General features: G+C 39.7%; 1 protein-coding gene across 5 annotated transcripts; it reads left to right on the top strand.

The window, feature by feature from the left end:
• The first annotated feature begins 11,269 nt into the window (after positions 1-11,269).
• On the top strand, positions 11,270-21,124 carry PDP1 (pyruvate dehydrogenase phosphatase catalytic subunit 1). 5 transcript variants are annotated; one of them, XM_025172238.2, is made up of 3 exons: positions 11,603-11,857; positions 14,154-14,188; positions 17,213-21,124. In XM_025172238.2, the coding sequence occupies exons 2-3, from the start codon at positions 14,158-14,160 to the stop codon at positions 18,865-18,867; spliced, it is 1,686 nt and encodes a 561-aa protein (XP_025028006.1). In that variant the 5' UTR covers positions 11,603-11,857; positions 14,154-14,157; the 3' UTR covers positions 18,868-21,124. The 5 variants fall into 5 exon arrangements, with proteins under 5 accessions (XP_007436813.1, XP_025028006.1, XP_007436817.1 ...); XM_007436751.4 differs by lacking the exons at positions 11,603-11,857; positions 14,154-14,188 and adding an exon at positions 11,270-11,491; XM_007436755.4 differs by lacking the exon at positions 14,154-14,188.
• Positions 21,125-21,457: the final 333 nt, after the last annotated feature.

Below are 21,457 nucleotides of genomic sequence, written 5' to 3'. Positions count from 1 at the left end.
TCAGGCACTAGGGACAACAAATAAGAGAAAGCCATCATCTTTGTAACTTGTGGGTAATAATCCAGAATGCTGAATTAGGTAGACTGTAGTCCCTTACAGCAAGGTCTTAAGGTTCTTAATTAACATTTTGTTTTGCTACCTAAGTTTCTAAAATCCTTTAAAAGCTTGCTTTTTAAAGGTTCATCCAAACACTGTAAATTATAATCCAAATGTATTAAAACATTAAGACAAATTTCAGTATGGCGGAATTTGCCAATAAAGTTGGCTTCTATTGATTTTAGGACATCATTCTATCTGAATATGCTTCTTGAGCTTGCTAAGAAACATTACCATGTTACTTTAAATTCTATGCAAACAGAAAATATATAGTTTCAACTTCTGGCATCACTACCACTTTTCTATTTATTGCATTTCACCAAACTGGAGTAAAAGTTCAATTTAATGGACAATTGGGGAATGGCATCTGTCAGAGTTTCCATTCAGGATGGTAATAAGTCTCATGAGTTGGGCAGTTTATGAACAAATAGGTATAGGATAGTAGCATCATGACCTCCCCAAGCTGCCATCTAAGGGTCTAGACCTTCTGCCTTAATTATCAATCAGGGTTCCTGTAGGTGCTTTATATACCTCTAGCAGCTTTGCCTTTGGACTGGCTAAAGGCTGCTGAGGCTAACTAACTAAGTTCACCAGGTCTCTTGGGAGCAACTCCCTGGGCAATCCTTTCACCAAGGCCTACTCCACATGCCACCTTCTCCCAAGATGCCACCTAGCCAGTATGAGCCTGTGAAGCAGCTAGCAAGTAATCTCTGATAATGGACCTCTTCGGTGAATCACTGCCTCTAAGGCCTCTTCAGTGGAGGCCTCTTGATAGGCTCCACCATCCCCATGATGGTCTGCTGCAGTGTCAGCTGCTGCACAATTTACCACAGTAGGGCTTTGTTGGTGGCTTTACCTGTTAGGCTGCTTCTTTTCCTTCCATGACAAGTCCATTGGTGAGGCTATTCAAAGGGCTGTTGCCCCTGGACTACCCTAGGTATGTTGTCTCACTCCTCCTGGGCTCCTCCTGGCCTTGACGCTGCCTGCTACAGGTACAACAGTTTAGGCAAGCTCAGTTGGGTGCTGTTTTTTCCACTAGCTTCTTAGCTTCTCAGCACTTAACTACAGCTTAAAGGAAAAAAATGTTCAGCTCCTTAATCAAAGTTAGTCCTTGACTTACGACCATTCATTTAGCAACTGTTCAAAGTTACGATGGCACTGAAAAAAGTGACTTACGACCAGTCCTCGCACTTACAACTGTTGCAGTGTCCCCACAGTTATGTGATCATGATTTGGGTGCTTGGCAACCGTTGCACATTTACAACGGTTGCAGCATCCTGCAGTCACATGATCACCATTTGTGATCTTCCCAGCTAGCTTCTGACAAGCAGAGTCAATGGGGAAGCAAGCAGAGAAGGTTGCAAGTCACAGTCATGTGTTGTCTCACTTAACTGCAGTGATTCGTTTAACAATAGCATGTTAAAAGGTTGCAAAATCAGGTGTCATGCAATGCCTCACTTAACAACCACACCACTTAATGACCAATTTTCCAGTCCCAATTGTGATCATAAGTCGAGGGCCACCTGTATATCACTCAGGATCTCTCCAGCCAGCTCCAATCTACAGGGGGTGGGGGGAGCCCTCTCTCTTCAGATGGGCTGTAAATCCCTGCCTTTTTCCAGTTCTGTTAGCATATGCAGGAGAGACTGTTTACAAAGGAATTAAAGTGAGGGGTTGATGGCATTCCTTCCTCCATGCCATGCAAAGCCTATCCTTTCACAATGTCCATTTTTGCACGGGTAGAAAGCCTGTCTACACTTCTGCACATGGCTGAAAAAGTACCACATAAAGCACCCCACTGTATTGCAAATGGAGGCTAAGGAAAGCACCTTCCTGCTGATTTTCACAGGGCCTTTCCAGAAACAGAAGTAAAATCTTGATTAAATAGCTTGTCCATTATTTCACCGGGATGTTCAGCCTCAAATTGTGTCCGTTTTATCGCAACTCTGATCAAAGAAGTCTGCCCAACCTAGGTTTTACTATTATATGTCTAGGGAGATAACCCATCCAGAACACATTGCAAAAGATCACTGGCATGTAGGCTATTAACAAGTAAATATTTAATTTTGAACTTAAAGACCAGTCAGACAACAGAAACATATACACATTAATCCATTATTGGTTTTGACATACTATATAAGGGTAAAATCTGGTATTGCATGCATGGTTTAGTTTTCCTGATATTTCAGCCACCATTTTAAAAAAGTGCACATTTTGTTGAAGTTGTGGACAATGTCTGATGAGATCTCAGAAAATGGAGAAGGGTATGCTTGCACTGATCAGAGTATGAGGCTTGCCAAACCATAGGAAAGTTCTGCAGCTTGGCCTAAATATGGATAATTCCCATGTACTGCACGGGTCTATATCTACAAAAAGCCATCTGAAGAGAAAAAGAAGATGGTCAACTCCTTTTCTGTCTCTGATTGCTTTTCCTACCATTAAATCACTCTTCACTATGTTATTAAATGAAATTATGACAAAATAGATACATCTGCACAATTACTAAAAATGTGAGCTGATTTCCAAATTCAGCATCTTTGATATAAAATCTTTCCTGTTTAGTTTTGCCTTGCGCTAACCACATGTATCCCTTACTCCTCAAGCTTTATAGGCAAAAAAAAAAAAAAAAAAGCAGATAGTTGTGGGTTCATGTGCATATGTGATCAGTTGTACAGATGGCCATCTGAATTCTTCCTTCCTTCTACTGACAAACAGTTCAAGAGCATTATTTTGGGCAATGTAATGTTAACCATCCTTATTTAGGGGATCGCTCCATTCAGTATGAGAATTTCTAGAATAAAGCTCTAATGTTAATAATTATGACAAAGCCTGATATCTAATGCAAAAGCATCATTCCTTGACAAGACAATGAAAGAAAGAAAATTGAACTGGGGGTGTGCTAATTCTATCCATGGTTCTTTTAAGCAGGTGATTGCACATGACATTAAGAAATCCTATCAAGAATACAGCAGTTATGGTCAAGGAAGCAATAGGACCACCTGCAGCTTTGAGGGCTCAAGATGGTTTGGTTGATGGATGCAAGTTTTATTGGGCCTCAACATTGTTTTAAATGTTTTTGGTTTGGTTTGGTTTTAATTATATTATGTTTTGATTCTTGCTCACCACCTAGAGTTTCTTCTGGTAGATAAGTGGCTATTTACGTTTAATAAATAAATAAATAAATAAAAATAAAAGTTCAGTCCTCTTTTATGTGGTTGACTTAATAAAGCATGGAAACTAATACTGTATACCTTTTTATAGAATTCATTTGAATACAATGCTTACAAAGCAAATCATACTTTTGGAGTTTGGGGATTAAATTGCCCTATTTTGTTGCTTTTTTTATAGGAAATATGGTTTGGTACTGTAAACAATATTTTTTGTTTTGTTTAGGGGGCATATATTGAGTTCAAATTTTTAAAAAGTAATTGATCCAGGCCATTCTGAAAATGATACATTCTGACCGCAGTAAAATAAAAGATCTCCTGAGGAGCAAGCAGCTTCACAACTTTATGCTTTTTGTATTCAGAGCAAGGTCACAATGACCCAATTTTTCCTTGCCTTCTCACAGTTCCTTTAATCTGAAATGCTCTTTTGAATCAGCAATATACTTTGGAATATTAACCAACCTTTACTTATAGCCACTTCTCAAATGGCCCCTGCAATATCCTGCTTGCTCAAACTTACGTTGTCTGGACATTGGAATGTAAATAAGATAATGTGAAATTCACTTAGGAGGTGTTTACAGACCAAAGCCATTTGGAATGTTAAGTGTCTTTTCTGTTCATGATTAATATATGAATAGCAGATAGGGGCTCAAGACTCAAGTGTCCTGATAACTTTTGATAAAATGGGTGACTCTGCTATCTGGACTGAAATACAATCCACCAAATTGCCTTCTAACTAGCTTAATTACCTCTTTACTGGTCGTCGTCATATATTATACTGGTAAAAAGTCATTGCAATGCAAAGAACTGATGTATGCTTCGCCTTCAAAAAGGCCCTGGGTACAATTCGGGGAATCTCAGTCTAGAAGAATCATGTAGGAGATGTGAAGGAAACTGTACCTAAAATCATGAAGAGCTCCATCAGAAACAAGAGGCAGAATATGATACAAGTAGCCCATGCTTAACAACCGTTTGTTCAAAGTTGGTTCAAAGTTACGATAGCCTCAGAAAAAGTGCTTTACAACCTGTACTCGTACTTATGACTGTCACAAACCATCGCACCCCCCAAGGTCATGTGATTTGCGACCTTTTTTACAATGGTCATTAAGTAATTCATATAGTCGTTAAGTGAATTGAATGGTATTTATTTATTTATTTATTTATTTATTTATTTATTTATCATCAGCCACCCATTTCACACAAGGTGACTCTGGGTGGTGTACAACAATTAAAAAATAAATACATAAAAACAATTACACATTAAAAACTGTAAAAATACACAAAACAGGAGGGGATAAAAATTAATAAGGGAGCCATCGTAAAATCTCCCTGGAAGTTCAACCGGAAGTCCTTCCAGTTCCCTGGAAGCCCCAAGCCTGATCACATAACCAGGTGTTGAGGGACTTATGGAATGTTAAGAGGGATGGAGCTAATCTCACTTCTGGGGGGAGAAGATTCCACAAGGGGGGTGCCACAGCAGAGAAGGCCTGCTTCCTGGGAACCACCAAATGTAATTCTCTAGCAGACAGAATCCACAGCATGCCTTCTCTGCCAGATCTGATGGAATGTGCAGATGTAATCAGGGAGAGACGGTCCCTCAGGTTACCTGGCCCCATGCCATGAAGGGCTTTAAAGGTCAAAACCAGCACCTTGAATTGGACCCAGAAGCAAATTGGCAACCAGTGCAGCTCAAAAAGCAGAGGTGTAACGTGTACCGCCCTAGGGGCACACATAACTGCCCGTGCTGCTGCATTTTGCACCAGTTGAAGCTTCCGGATGCTCTTCAAGGGCAGCCCCATGTAGAGTGCATTACAGAAATCCTCTGAGCCGATCCAGAAGGATACCATGGTCGATGGTATTGAAAGCTGCTGAGAGGTCAAGTAGGGCTTACCCTCCCACCAAGCCCACCTCTGGCTCTCACCCAGAGAAAGGCAAAGAGGGGGAATAACATTCAATATCCAATGGAAAGCCCACAGTCCAACTCCCAGGCACTTCACCATTAAATGGGAGTAATGATGTTTTTTTCTTCTTCTTCTCAAGACTGCCAAAGGGAAGCAGAAAGGCCTCCACAGGGGAGGTGGGGGCTACAGCTGTCTGCCATTCCACTGCAAACCCCCCCCCCACCCTGCCTAGCCCCCACCCACACCTTCAGAGCCCCAGCGTCCAGATGACGAGCTAATGATAGCCAGATGGTAAAAGGCTACAGCACCCCAGAGCTCCAAGACACAGTTGGAGCAGCTCCTCAGTCCACTCCCCAAAGAAACTGCTTGGGCAGTTCTCCAAAGCAGCACAAAGAACTCCCTCCAGCAGCAGCAGACTCTTCCAGCCAAGCCAGCTAAGCCAGTCCAAGAACGCTGCTCCCAAATTCAAAAAAGCCGCCAAGGTTGCAAATGCAGCAAATGCTGCAAACATAGCAACTCCAGCAGCAACCATGGCAGCAGCAGTTGAGCTAGTCCCAAGAAACACCGCCACCAAATTCAAAGGAGCCACCAAGTTTATAAATGGAGCAAATGTAATCGAGGCGGTAAGCGTGGCAAGCACTGCAAAATGATAAGTGCTGCCGTCGCTCAAATTCCTCCAGCTGAAAAAGTCCAAACAAACCCAAGCAGTCCAGCTTCTATATGGGGCAGTGCCAGTCCAGAGCATCCCTCCACACAACAAACACGTACACAGCAGACACATACAAAAAGCATAAAATTAAAAGGACAGCAGCTTCCATTAAGCAAATTCTGGTAAAAAGCATCCATTAGGGAAGCTGGATTTGTTTAATGACCACATGATTTGCTTAATGACTAAGTGATTCGCTTAACAACCACAGTGATTCGCTTAATGACTGTCATAAAAATGGTCATAATATCGGGTCTGATCACATGGTGACTTGCTTAATGACCACCCTGCATAACAACCAATTTACCAGTCCTTATTGTGGTCATTAAGTGAGGACTACCTGTAGAGAAATTGCCAGGTTATGAGGTTATGAGTATTCTGTAGTTACAAAAGCTGGGAAGGAAAATAGAATGGATAAAACAAGAAATGGGACTCTCACAGAACACTGAGAAATCATTTTTAAGCATCTTCCCTTTCCCTCATTCTTGCTGCAGCCAAGCTGGTGCAGGCTAAGAACAGTGCTGCCATGTTTGCTCTAAATGGTGTTAACTGAAATCAGCTTGCAAGTACAAACTTTCATCTAGTTCAGGCTGCTAGTCTGCTTGGATAGAATTAGCCCAAAACTTCATGCTGCCTCTGGAGAAATAAAAGTGCCCCCCTCCAATTAAAATACCTAGTATCCAAGCGAAGACTAACCAGGTTAAGTTGGCATTATATACACACATACAAGCACCTCTTCCTTATAGCAGTTAACAACCTCAACAATAAAATAGTGCAATGGGTCATGCATAGCTAGAGAAACCCATGGAAAACAATGAGACTTAATTATTACTAACTTCAGTCCCATTAATTTTAGTTGGTCTACTCTCACTATAACTAAGTTTGAATCCAGCCAATAATAATAATAGCAACAACTTAGCTAGCAATGGATCTTTTCATGATGCCAAGAGTGGCTGCCAAACTCACTCTACCTAATGGGAAGGTCAGCTGCGTGCCTGGGACTTGAAAGGGAGGGTAAGAATTTAGGTTTGAGATGATATGTAGAAATTCATTCCATTTGATAAGACTAAGAAAATATGACTATCTGAAAAGCATCCAGCAAGCTTCAGGCCTGAACAGAGACTGAAATGCAGTGCAAGACACCCTAATTTTACCACATGGTTTTATCCAGTCTCTAGGCCACAGTAGCTCAGTTGTAAAATATTTTGCTGAACTGTTGATAGTACAATCAATGTTATTGGAAGTTCAGATGCAGATCAATTCAATTCATTTCAGTTGAAAACTCCCCATTCATGCCTTCCCACTTGAGGTAGGGATGGCTGGATCACCCTGTTTCATTACAGTCATTTTCATCTGTGTTGATACATGCTATTCTCTTCCTGCATCACTCCATTTATGTAGAAGTTACATAGAAAATGTGGTTTTTAAGCAGATTTATTATTTAAATATGCACACAAAGAATTGCATGGCAAAATTGGCATAGCATCCCAAGAGGTATGGATCAGATTTTTTCAGATTTTCAGAAACACCAGTTCTTTGAACACCCCCGGGGTCTCTTTAAGAAGTGGCGCTTTCTTCTGGATAAATCAACAGAATTTTGTGCAGCCAGCATATCACTTCACAATCTAACTAGATATCTTAATAGTTCAGACTTTGCTACTTCTGGTCATAAAAAAAAAAAATAATAAGCATTTGCTTCTTCATATTGTAGGTCAATGGAAATGGCTCAGTCCAGCAATCTGAAATCTAAAACCAACCATCTTTCTCAGCGTCACTTATCCAGTTCTGGATGACCCTTGGGGTAGGACAGGTTTTTAAATAGAATATTCCCATAACCTTTGCAGCACAGCAGCTTTTGGAACCCAGTAGTATTTCATAATTAAAAAAAAAACAAACCCTTCACCCTCTCCTTTTTGACCACTACATTTAAATTAAACTACAAAAGAAAAGGAAGTTTAAGGATGGGCAGGAGCTTATTATGGGAAAAAGCAGGCCTTTAATGATCCAAGAACCAAGTGCCTGGTATTTCCATTTTAAAAAACAGCATATTTCTACCATATCTATACAAGTTCCTGCAAGTTACACCCTCATCCTTTTTCAGTGATCCCTATAATTCTGAAATTGGGGCAATTGTCCCTTAAATTAATTCAGAGCTCAGTCATTGTTCTTCAGTGCATGGAATTCACATTATCTTTTCCTCCAAAACAGAGAGATTTGTATGTGGGGACCAGGACAACCTACACTAACTGATCCCTTTTGACTGCAACTCATTATTCCAACCTCTGCCTGTCTGCAAACTGCCAAAGATTAAATGAAAACTATGTTTTTTAAAATATTCATTCATGCATGCATTATCTAAGCAATACTTGTATCATGGGGATACATAATTAGACATTTTGAAAGTATCCAATTCTCTGTATTTAAAAAAAAAAAAAGGGTTCAAAGCAACATGTCATGGAGAATTGACATACTACAGATCTTAAATCCAAACCATGCTTCTGACAGCAGTATATACACAAACTATTACAAAGTAGATTATTTCTGTCTATACCAACAACAAGCAAGCCAGGGTACTCTATCCTTTTTGCCTTTATCATGTGCTCAGAGAAGTTATAATCTTAATAGAAGGAAAATGTCATATGTGCAGAACTTTAGAATAACAAATAAGCTATCCCTTTATGTGTTTGTTTAACACTCTGCTTTTCCATCAAGAAAGATGTTGCATATAGTTCTTCTTGTCCATGTTATCATCACAACCTTACAAAGAAAGATAAGAAGGGATAATGATCACCTCAGGATCCCTTGAAAGATGACAAATTCCCTGTTGTCAGAAAAATTATGGAGCATTCTTATTTAACTTTATAGCAGAATCAAAAGGTGTTCTTGAAGAGGTCCAAGCCCTACTAAATAAAACTGAAATTGACTTACAGGTGGATTTAAAAATTACAGCCTATAAGAAACGGATGGAAATAATGGGTTTACAAATGAAATTGGATGATGATTTAGAAATTAAAAAAAGATATACAAATAATAAATCAGAAGAGCGATGTGGATTATTTTTTTTCTATTGCATTCATAGAATGGATTTTTTTATATATTGGAATAACAAAAATGGCCTGACAAAGATGACAAGAACTTTGAGAGAAGAGACAAAGAGAGTCTGAGAAAGCAGATGTTAGAACTTTCTTTGAAGAATTTAAAGATTGTTTAGAGAAAGAAGAAAGAATACAAAATCGGTTTATTTGATCAAGGTTAAAATAATGGGTTGCTATTTCTGGTGATGTTTAATGTTTTTTTTTTTTAATTGGGACTGGATAATGTTGGTTATTTTTGGTAATGTTTTTTGATTAGGACTGGAATTTGATTATTTGAAGAGAGAAAATGGGGCGATCTGTTTAAATGGAAATGGAAATAAAATATAAAAGGAAGGATTCAAATCAAGTATAATAGATATAGTTTGTAATATTTATGTTGTTATTTCTGATCATCCTTACTGGACTTTTGCTGATTAATACAGAGAGATGAGGGTTTAGAGATGGACTTATAGAGAATGGGGTGAGGTATGGAATGAAGAAGTGTTGGTTATATTCTAAGAGATAGTTGTTAATGTTGATTATACTTGTTTCAGGGAACCCTGAGATGATCATTATCCCTTCTTATCTTTTTTTGTAAGGTTATGGTGATACAGGAGAGGTTTCTTTTTCTACATTTTTCTTTCTTTTTTCTTTTTCCTTTTTCTACATTTCTTAATTTTTTTAATGTATCTCTGTACTATGTAGTTGTATTAATTTTATCTATATAATCTTTCATAAAATTATTGGAAAAAGAAAAAGAAAAATGATGGAGCATTCTTTAGAAATTTGTTGCAGGCCCTTCGCTGCTTTTTTACAAAGTTATTTAGGGCCAAAGAACAAGAGAATAAGAGTCTTCAACAGATGAAGGGCTTTATTTTAACTAGGATGTGACTCTTCAACATGGCACCGACTTTATTTTAACCATATGTGCCCATATTATTGATCTGGTGGTCCAGAATGTGGGTTAATGTAGTTCTTATTCCCCCAATAAACAGAATCAGACCTGGTTAGTGCTTGGCTAGAAGATCTCCTGGAAATTTCAGGACTGAAATCTAGACTGGAAAGGTAAAAAATAATCCCAGAAGGCAACGATAAATTACTTCAATTGTTGAATCTACTTGATGTGTCCATTAGGTCCCCCAGACTGAATGAAACTTACAGACCCTTTAACCCTAGAGTAAAGGTTATATTTCTTCTATATTCTTGCCCAGCATCGAGCATACCAGGAAAATGCTACATATAAGTACAATGACCATATGTCCTCTATTATAAAGGACAGTCCTTTATTTCAAAAAGCTGTCCTTTAGATTTATTTTTCAAAAACTCATTTTTGTCCATTCTTTGGGCATTTAATTTTTACTGTACAAATGGTACCACTTAATCCACAGCCTTTCACATCTATGTGAAAAATACGGAAAATGAATTTTTTAAAAATAAATCTACATATATTGTTTGATTTTAGATATTTTTATTAGAATATGCATTTTTGTAACGTTTTCCTTGGTTTTGCTCTTTTGAGTTTTCCTTTGTAAAGCAAAGTCATAAACAACTTTCCCTCAATTTCAACCCTCACTGGCCATGTAATAAGAATCTCTACTGCAGAAATATTGTAAGATTGACTCACTGCATTTGCCCCTAATTATTCTACTGCAGTCTCTCTCCATTCGTCCCACTGCTTCCCCAAATCCTTTTCTCCCCTAAGTTGTAGGGAGACTCGTTGCAAATAGATGACCTGGGTCCGCTCACACCCAAAGTGTATTTGCAAAGGCTACATCGAAATATTAGGGGTTATGTCAGGACCCGAACCAGAACCAGCGAACCACGTTTTAGCCCAGCCTGCCGTGCAAACTCAGTTTGATTCGTTTTCAATTCAGTCTGTCGTGCAAACGCAGGACACGAGTTAATTCTACAAGCCCTACGTAAACACGCCGCGGATGACCATAAACGCTGGGATTCTTGTCCAAAGGAAGTGTAGGCACCCCTGTCATCGTGTGAACTTAATTACAACTTTTGCAAAGAGGGAAGCAGTGCAGAGCCGCAATACATGATTTGGTGGAACCCACATACGATATGAAGGAGACAGCGAAAAGCATAACCTGCGGCTCTCCCTTGCATGCGCCTCTCACCCACACTTCTTGCGGCCCCGCCCCAGAAACAGCGCAAACCCCGCCCCTCCTCGACAAAGTGCTCTGATAGGCCCCAAAGCTAGAAGAAGGCGGGCCATCTGGGAGAAAATGCCCTCATCCGAGCCAAGCAGAGCGCCGGCGAACCCGCCCTTTTTTTTTTTTTTTTTAACTGCCTCCCGCCTTTTCAGACTGGAGGATCTAAGAGGCCAAGGAGGAAAAAGAGTCCTCAACGGCAGTTTGACCAAGATGCATCGCTCTTCAGAAAGCCAACAGCGGCAGGCGATCAGCGGAGGGGGACGTCAGACGTGAGATCCCTCCGCCGAGGAGCGAAAGACACCTCCGCGGAGCCCCAGCATTAAAAACGGAGGAAAGGAAAAAAAGCAACAATAACGAAGGCGGGGAGTGTGGGGCGAACGAGCGTGTAAGTCACGTGACCGGCCTCTTTCCCCTCCCATTTCTGTCTTCAGCCAATGGGCGCGAAGGCGGCCGACCGGAGGCTATATATCCCGCGTCGCGTCACAAAAACCGCCCACGACCCGGGCAATCCGTCGCGCGCTCTGCGTCCGCTGGGTTGTGGCTGCTGCGAGGAGCCGAGGCAGGCGCGTGCCCGCTGCCGGCCACTCGGGGTTCTGGGTGGGAGGGGAGGGGGAGAGCGCGAGAGAGGCCGAGGTCCTCCGTCTGCGGTGGGCGCGGAAGGGCGGGACGGCGGCCGCATCGCTCGCTCGCTCTCCTGTTACCCGCTGTCCTCGCCGGGTCCTGCCACCTCCCTCTCCCCAGATCGGGCCAGGTCAGTACCTCGGGGTTAGAGCCAGCCCTGGGCTGGAGCGGCCGCGGGTGGTCTTGGATAGCGGCCGCTGCAGTCGGGGATGTGAGCGGAGAAGAGCCTGGGGACCTCTCGGCTCCGGCTTTTCGGGCCTGAGGCGGAGAAGTGCGCGCAGCCTGGGCGGAGGCAGTGATGCTGCCGCCGAGGCTGTAGTGCAGCCGCCTCCCGCTCCCCTGGGCGAGGATGAAGGCCGAGCGTCGCTCGTCCCGGCGGAGGGGCGTAGGAGGAGACCGGGGCAGAGGTCTCCCTCTCCCGCGGGGCAGTATGCAGAAGGCGCCCGCGGTCCCTGCAGGAGGACGCTTGTTGAGCGGGCGTAGCCTCAGCGAGAGACTCAAGTTCACGCGTCTCCAAGGGAGCCCCTGAAGGAAAGGCGCTGTAGTCCTGGGCAGAACACGCGTCCTCAGTTCGACTTGAAGGTGACTTTTCAAGACCCACCAAAACCAGGACCAGAGTTTTGCCTTGATTCAGTGCTTGGCATCTCTGGGTAATGGAAAAGTAACCTTTGAGTCAAGCTCGGCTCCTAGTGACTTCGTGGACACATCCATGTGATTTCCTTAGAGTAGGACTGGAAAGCTCCAGCCTGTCAGTGCAGGCAGTTTTGAGCAAGATGGGCCATCTTTCTTGAGTGTTACAGCTCTGAGCAGTGGCTCCATTAACTATGACTGTATGTAAGAGTGTGTGTGTGTGTGTGTATGTATGTATGTATATATACATATAAAAATGTAAGCACATATTAAAAAGCCTCCTTCAAGTTGAGCATGGCTCCATGTAGTTTTCTTGCAATATTGTGTGAACTCTTTGATATTGCTTTCTGTATATTTGTTGTTGTTGTTAATCTCCCATCTCTCTATAGCTTGGGTATTCCATAGAGTTCACCCATCCCAGTATTAATCTGGCCCAATTCTTTCCTAACCTTCCAAACCCAAACATAGGCAGCCAGCTGTTGCCATCTGCTGGGGCTATATACATCTGTATCATTAATAATATTGAAGTAGGAGACATACGTTGCTTTTTAGCTTTGTTATTTTGCATTCATGACAAGAAAAAAAACTTAAGATGTCACTATGTTTTTAGAAGTTCTCCTGATAAATACTTTAAAAATGTCCTGCTTTTCAGAGATACTTCTAGTATAATAGATAATTTAAAAAGCTTTTAATCTGACTGGCAAATAATTACATAAACTAATCATAGTTTATTTCCCCCTGCCTTGTATCCAGAAGAACTTATTTGTGCAGCCTTTTTTTCCTTAAACCACTTGCTGCCATGTGGAGAATAATTAACAGCATTGACAGAATCCTGGGAAAGATATAGTTAATTCCCTGTTAGAATGCCCTCATACTAGGAACAAACTATCTTTGCAGCTAAACAGCTGATGAGGTCATGCCAGGTTTGTGATTGTCCCCATCTGTCTCATGAATTGACAAGGACTTTGTAGAACCTTGGAGAAGAATAGGATATATGTCTTGTAACTGAATTGATCATAATTCCATGGCTTGATCACCCCAATATTCAAGTAAGGCAATTTGGGATATGTAAGAAGGCACTCTTGAAAACACCAAACTGTTGAAGAGGTAGCGGTAAACTGTTCTTCACCTAAGAAGCTCCATTCTCTTTCTGTCTGTGATGTTCATGTGTGTTCAGGACGATTAAGGCATACTTGTAATTTTCAGTGCTGCTCAATACTTGTTTAATATGGATGAGTTGCTTTGATTTAAATGTCAGTCTGGTCAGAATATGTCATGTATGTCTGTTGTTTACTAATCTCTTTTAGGTCAGTAAAGCTGGAAAAATCCTGAGCATCTTGGTTTGTAGAAAATACCAAAGTGAAAACTTTATATTGCTCTGTGCAGAGCAGCTGTATATAGTTTGATGGTGGCTTCAAATAATTGAAGCTGGTGCTTAGCAGTTTAAAATATTCCCCCAGCCTTATTTCAAAACAATGTATATGCCTGTTGCTCTTCAGAGCTGGCTGATAGCAGATGAGTCTTGTGTGAGCTGGATGCTATGTTGTACAGCAAGAGTGATGGAGATCTGCTGTGTGTTGGGCTGTAGAAGGCTTAGATCCTGCTGATAAGAAATGGCTATGCTGCAAGTTGCTGCTTAATGCTTGTCACTACAAACAAACTGCTTGTATTTCTGTGTTTTTTTCTGTCCCCCTTCAATGTTGGAGACTTCCTCCTCCTCCTTTAATAATCTCTCCTGTGCCTTGCTATTCCTGGGCTACTGCTTTGTGGATGTTGGCGGCTTCTTGTTGTGACAGGAGAATGTGTGTGTGTCCTGGGCCCAGGAGAATTGGTAGGTATTTTTTGTGCTCCTATTACCTGAGTAATAGAATTTTGGGGGTGGGGAATGGGTTAATGAGGGAGTGTATTAAATAAGCATTACTGTAGGGATCCTCTGGAATTGTTGGCTGTGAATTCTAGGAATTGTAGTCTAACATTTCTGGAGAACACCAAGTTTGAAAAGGCTGCTGTAAGTATTGTCTTTTTAATGCTTTTTTAAGCCTAAATTGGTATTCTAGTTTATACTCTTACAAATAAACTTCCCTTGGGTTTCAATTTAACAGAAGTGAGCTTCAATGTACAGTAAAAACAGATTCACACAGCACATTAAACAATAATGTAACTTGTTTAGTTTGGGCTTAAATGCATGAACTCAGTATGGTGCTTTCTAAAACATGTTTTATGATTTCATATGTGTGGACTTAGCCATTATGGTTTATTCAACTGATGATGGTTTAAAAAAAATTCTGACTTAGGATGTGTGTACCAAGCCGCTATACATGTGTTGAATATGGGTTGAATAAAGGTACTAATTGGTACAAATGCACTACTGACAAGCATCCCAAGTATCTAGAATATAATAATATAAACATGAGATAATAAATTATATTGTTACTACCTTCGTTCCTGTTTTTGGAATGCCTTCAGATGGGGTTAATTAATTTTAGTTTGCTTTAGTTATGGGCATAAATTGGGCGTGTCATTGACCCATTCCCCTTGCCTCCTCCCCCCAGCCCCAGTAGGGATCTTGTATCTGATACAGTGCTGAGTCTTTCTTTCATGTTTACCTGAAACTTATTATGTTGATCATGATAACCACGATAAGTGACTGTATGTGTATGTATGTATATATATATATATATATATATATATATATATATATATAGCTTTCGAACTGGTTTTTTGATATTCGCGAGTCATCAGCTACTTAAAATTAATAAGATGGTCTGGAAACATGACAGTAAAGAATCAAAATAACTGAGGAAATGAAAGGACCTGAGGTCGGACAGTTGTTGGCACTTTCTAGAGCAGTCTGACTTGGTTTATTCCTGTCTTTCATCTATTAAAACTAGAAATTTCCAGAATTTGAAAAGGTACTATACATATTTGAATTGTGCATTGGAGCAAGCTACCTCTGCTTCACCCCAAACAGGCTCTCAGCAGTAGCATATACTATTGGCACTGTACAAGTCCCATAAAGGATATGATTGGGAGAGAAACAAAATAAAACAGGAACAGTGGATCCATCTTGTGTGTCCTTTTTTCACATTATGGCTATTAAAGGTTAAGGTAGCAAAAAGTATCTCTGAAACTTGAGAAAGGCAGACAGGTAAGCAAAACACTGAGCAAAGTATGAGCAACCAAAAATATAGGAATACAGAAACAAGAAATAGAATAGAGACTGCTCAGATCAAGATATTTGAATATTTTTTTGAAATCCAGTATGACTGAAAAACACAAATTAGACAGCTTTCTTTCCTTTAATAATACCCTCAATTCTGCTTTCTCTACCAAACCTTGCAAAATAACAAATATTTCTGTGGAACTATGGAAGATAAAGTAAGAGTAAGAAAATATTTTAAAGCAATACTAGTAGGAGAGTTTGCTGCAGTTCCTCTTGAAAAGCTGCAGTTTGTCAGAGTTGAAAGCTTGGAGTAGATCGGTGGCTCCCAAACTGTGTGCCATGGCACCTGGGGGCACTACAGCAAATTCACAGGGCTGCTGTGGGATATTTTACTACTTAAATGGAATAGTCCTAATTTTTCTAGGGTGCTGTGGCACATGTGTGGGAACTGCTTGGGGCGTCATGAGAAAATTACACTAAGGGTGCTCCGAAGCAAGGAAGTTTGGGAATCTCTGGGCTAGATATTAGTTCCATCATACAATAATATACTCCATATTAATTCAGAAGTTGCTGCTGCTGTTGTAGACCATTAACCGTGTAACAGTAGATGGTTGCTGAAAATGGTAATGCAAAATGTTGACTGTACAGGTAGTCCTCGACTTACAACTATTTGAAGTTACGACAGTGCTGAAAAAGGTGACTTACGACCAGTCCTCACACTTACATCTGTTACAGCATCCCTGTTGTCACGTGATCAAAATTCAGGCACTTGGCAACCAGCATGTATGTATGATGTAGCATCCCCAGGGTCACAAGATAGCCATTTGTGACCTTCCCAGCTGGCTTCCAACAAGCAAAATCAACAGGGAACTGCATGATTCACTTAATGACTGTGGTGATTCGCTTAATGACCGCTGCAAAAATGTCATAAAATTGGGTGTGGTCACATGCCTTGCTTAACAATTGCACCACTTAATGACAAATTTTCTGGTCCCTATTGTGGTCGTAAGTTAAGGACTAGTTGTAGTTATTTTTGTGATCTGCTTGAAGACCATTAAATGAGTTTAAGTAATGTTTTAAAAGAATCTTCTATAAGTTTTGTGGTTCCAGACTGTAGTCCACTGTTCACAATTGTTGTTATATACAGTAAATATCCTGTGGTCACTTGCAAATGTTGCTGAACTTAGCAGGACTTACTGGTAGGTAATGCAAAGATTTTAGATACCTGGTGCTCTTAAGTTTGTAAATTTTGAGGGAGATTATATAGTAGAAAACAGAATGCAATAATTAATACAAATAACAAATGTGGCAACTTCCTTGATATGGCAAACCAAATCCTTATTACATTTATAGACACTGAGAGTCTTTTCAAGGACAGGACTTCAGTTGTGATTGTTTCAGTGCTTCAGCTTTTAAGATGATTTTCAGTCTCCCAACTTGAAGTTTCAATAAAGTTAGATAATTCTACTTATCATTCTCTACTAGTATAATAGGGTGAATTGGGATATTTAGACTTACATTATTAATTGAAAATACTCCTGCTTCCTGCAATTAACTGCTGAGTCAGCAAAGCTGTACATGTTTAAATGGTATTTAAATAAAAGTGTGTGGGTGGTGTGTCCATTATATGATATATATACTTTTTTATAAAAAGGCCATGCTAAGCTTACATTGTCTTATGTTTCCTTCCAGCAATTCCAGTTAAGAGCTCCAGGCTGCCATTGTTCTCTGATGCCATGCCAGCACCAGCTCAGTTACTGCTCCCATTAATTCGCAACTGTGAGATTAGCAGGATATACAGCACTGCATGTTACTGTCACCACAAGCATCTGTGTTGCTTGTCCCCTCCCTTAACTCACAAACACTTGAGGTATGTTCCTCAGAAGAAGCTTGCAACGCTCTGCAGACCAAAGGAAAACTTCAGTCAATTTATTCAGGCAAGAAGCTATGTCTCCACACCACAGCGATTTTACCTCACCCCTCCACAAGTCAACAGCATCCTCAAAGCAAATGAATACAGTTTCAAAGTGCCAGAGTTTGATGGCAAAAATGTAAGTTCTGTTCTTGGCTTTGACAGCAACCAGCTGCCTGCCAATGCTCCCATAGAGGATCGAAGAAGTGCAGCAACTTGCTTACAGACAAGAGGGATGCTCCTGGGTGTCTTTGATGGCCATGCAGGATGTGCCTGTGCCCAGGCTGTCAGCGAGAGACTGTTTTATTATATAGCTGTTTCTTTGTTGCCCCACGAAACTTTACTTGAAATAGAAAATGCTGTTGAGAGTGGTAGAGCCCTGTTGCCCATCTTACAGTGGCATAAACACCCCAATGACTATTTCAGTAAAGAAGCCTCCAAATTATATTTTAACAGCTTACGAACTTACTGGCAAGAACTCATAGATCTTAACACTGGAGAAACAATGGATGTCAAAGAAGCTTTAATTAATGCATTTAAGAGGCTTGACAATGACATTTCTTTGGAAGCTCAAGTTGGAGATCCAAATTCTTTCCTTAACTATTTAGTATTGCGTGTAGCTTTCTCTGGTGCAACTGCCTGCGTGGCTCATGTAGATGGTGTTGATTTGCATGTTGCCAATACTGGTGATAGTAGGGCCATGCTTGGTGTCCAAGAAGAGGATGGCTCTTGGACTGCTGTTGCTTTGTCTCATGATCATAATTCACACAATGAAAGTGAAATTGAACGACTTAAAATGGAACATCCAAAGTCCGAAGAAAAGAGTGTTGTCAAACAAGATCGGCTGTTAGGCTTACTGATGCCTTTCCGAGCTTTCGGTGATGTCAAATTTAAGTGGAGCATTGACCTTCAGAAGAGAGTAATAGAATCAGGCCCAGATCAACTCAATGATAATGAATATACAAAATTCATTCCACCAAACTATCACACTCCTCCATATCTCACAGCTGAGCCAGAAGTGATACACCACAAATTAAGACCTCAGGACAAATTCCTGATACTGGCAACAGATGGTTTGTGGGAAACAATGCACAGGCAGGATGTAGTTAGAATTGTAGGTGAGTATCTAACAGGCGTTCATCATCAGGAGCCAATAGCTGTTGGCGGCTACAAGGTAACATTGGGACAGATGCATGGTCTTCTTACTGAAAGGAGAGCCCGTGTCTCTTCAGCCTTTGAAGATCAGAATGCTGCTACTCATTTGATACGTCATGCCGTAGGAAATAATGAGTTTGGCACTGTTGATCATGAACGGCTCTCTAAGATGCTCAGTCTTCCAGAAGAGTTGGCTCGGATGTACAGGGATGATATCACAATTATAGTGGTACAGTTCAATTCCCATGTTGTTGGTGCATGTCAAAATGAAGAATTCTGAATTGAAATGGCAAACAAAACTCTTCACAGAACAAAATGAAAAATGACCAGTATTGAGTCCATCATAGTAAAATACTTGATTATCATCTGGTCATTGGAATTATAACTGGAGCAAATATTATTTGGAAAAACCTTGGACAATGGTCAAAATGTTACTTATCTAATTTAAACTACCAGGAGAACAAAACAACTTTGCACTAATTAGTCTGTTTGCTTGAACAATGGCTTGTAATTTGGGATTACTTGGTGGAAGTAAATCTTCATATGCATCAGTGCAATGTCCTGCAGGGCAAAAATCTTGCATTTATCACATGTAAATTCCAATGTAGGTATGTATCTAAGTTGCTTTAGAAAACTTTGAGTGATAACCTGGTTATAAAACTGAACTTGAATAGGGCTGTTGACTTTTATATCTACAAAGTAGCTATTGTGTCTTTCCTTCAGGAAAGGAAGGGGATGTATTTTTTAACAGTTGGTAAATGTCTTGATATCATATCTAATTATCTTCCTCTTGGGTAGTGATATATCTGTTGAAACACATGCCTGGAATATTGATGTTAAAAGTCCAAGTTAAAGCCATAAGTATCTTAAGCCTATCCAGAAGTATTAGAAATTGAATACCATTTTGCATCAAATAGCTAATATATTTTGCACAGTTCAAAGGGCAATAAATAATTAGAAGGTTAGATAACTAAATGGAAAAGTGCAAAAAACAAAAAAAAACCCTCTTTGGCTTATGTTATAAACCTGAAATTCTACTTTTGTGAACCTTGACCTAATATTCAGTCAGACTGGCTTGTAAAAACATCACAGTCCTGCCTTGTACCAAACCTATTTCTACTTGTCTTGGTTTTAGTGTTGTATTTAGACAAACAGTAGTGACTTAGTAAATTTGTGGAGTCACATGTGTTATAGTCTGATTTAAAGTTTGGTCTTATGGACATGTTAAGTATTACAAAGCAAAAAATGTACCTGTATTGTTTGGTTGCCATGGTCACTATTGAAGAAAACCATGTAATAAGAATTGTAAATAGAGATAGAGGTGGAGAAAAGCCTGCATGCTATATACTTAATTATACTGGCAGTGCAGCATCAACTCCTTTCAAAGCGTCACTACTGGTGTGTAAACTTGCTTACATCCCAGATCACTTCCTAATGTTGCATGAGTGATCTCTGAACTTTATTTATACCATATAATGCACTTATTTGGAAATGGCAGGTAAATTTAAGAAGTTTTCTTAGCAATTACATTTTGAATACTTTTAATATCAAACTCAAGGCTTCATGAATGTCACTTGCCTTATAATATCAGACTAGTTTTTATCACTTCATAAACAGATAGTATAACTATAATTGAACTGTTGCTTAATGTTTTCCTCAAGTTCATATCTACATCTGAGGCATTTGCAAATGAACATTAATATCCTATGTGCTTCTCTGTTTAAATATCTTATATATATTCCACTTGAACTCCATTTGACTTTCCATCACATATGTGATTGTTTAAGCTGACACATTTTAGAAAATGTCAGTGTTCTTCACAGCGTAGATATATAAAAGGAAAAAAGAACAATCAGATAGCTCTGTCCTTAGTACACCAGTAATATGTATATGATCATTTCCAGCACTTAGGTTTTGTACCACTAAAGCTTTCTTTGCTGTTTACTATACACTAAGAGTCATATTTGTCTAAAAAGTTAAAGTATTGAAATGCAAAGACATGTGTAATTGCACCACTTTCCTAAATGGATATTCTTTATAAATTTATCTGGGTGGAAAATTCCTATCTGCAGCCTTAAAAAGGGGGATGGCCTTCTCTTTCTGTGTCCAAAGAAGTAACTATTCTAGCTTTTGTTTATATTTTTCCATCTAATTTTGTTATTTATTGTATTAATGACAAAACTGAGCAGTTTAAATTGCCACCTTTATAAATGGAATAGAATTGATAAATCCATATTTTATGTTACATTATTCATTGCCTTAGCTATTTGTGACATCTACCATACATGTAAATGTATCTTTTTGGCTTGGTTCTAGTCATAATGAAAGGTATTGAGTCCTGGCCCTATATGTTCGGCATTTTGGGGAGAGGTGGTGATCTTGCACATACAGATATGAACATAGGAATTAACTTTTAAGTTCTCAAAATATGTTTGCATTGAAAGGGGGAAAATGGCTTTTTCAAAACCACATGATACAATCCAAGAACAAATAACTTTTTAGTAGATTTCAATAAAAACAATTACTGGAAACATCCATTAGAGTCTTTAAAAAGTTGTCTTGCCTTTACTTTCCTGAATTCAAATTTCAGATTTTATTGTTGGACTGTATTTTTAATGGTAAAGTCACTGATGCATAAAAATGTTTGCAGTGAAACTGCCTTTCTCAAGAGAGCTTGCAACTGGAACAAATAAATGAGTAGCGCCAGACTGAATGGATCACAATATTTAAATATATTCTATTTCACAAATGTGATTTTTTATTAGCTTCCAGCTATTAGAAATATCCATTCGTGCCTTCAATTTTTAGAGCAAACAGAAGAGCTCAGTTGAATATAGGCATTTATATCATCCTCCAGTTTTTCTCATCTG

The sequence above is a fragment of the Python bivittatus genome, unplaced genomic scaffold, assembly GCF_059951505.1.
Source record: "Python bivittatus isolate LINGU-HERP-01145 unplaced genomic scaffold, Pbiv_v1 ctg000590_np1212, whole genome shotgun sequence".
Lineage (NCBI taxonomy): Eukaryota > Metazoa > Chordata > Lepidosauria > Squamata > Pythonidae > Python > Python bivittatus.
Note: the sequence above shows the minus strand (reverse complement) of the source record. Positions and strands in the feature narration are given on the sequence as shown.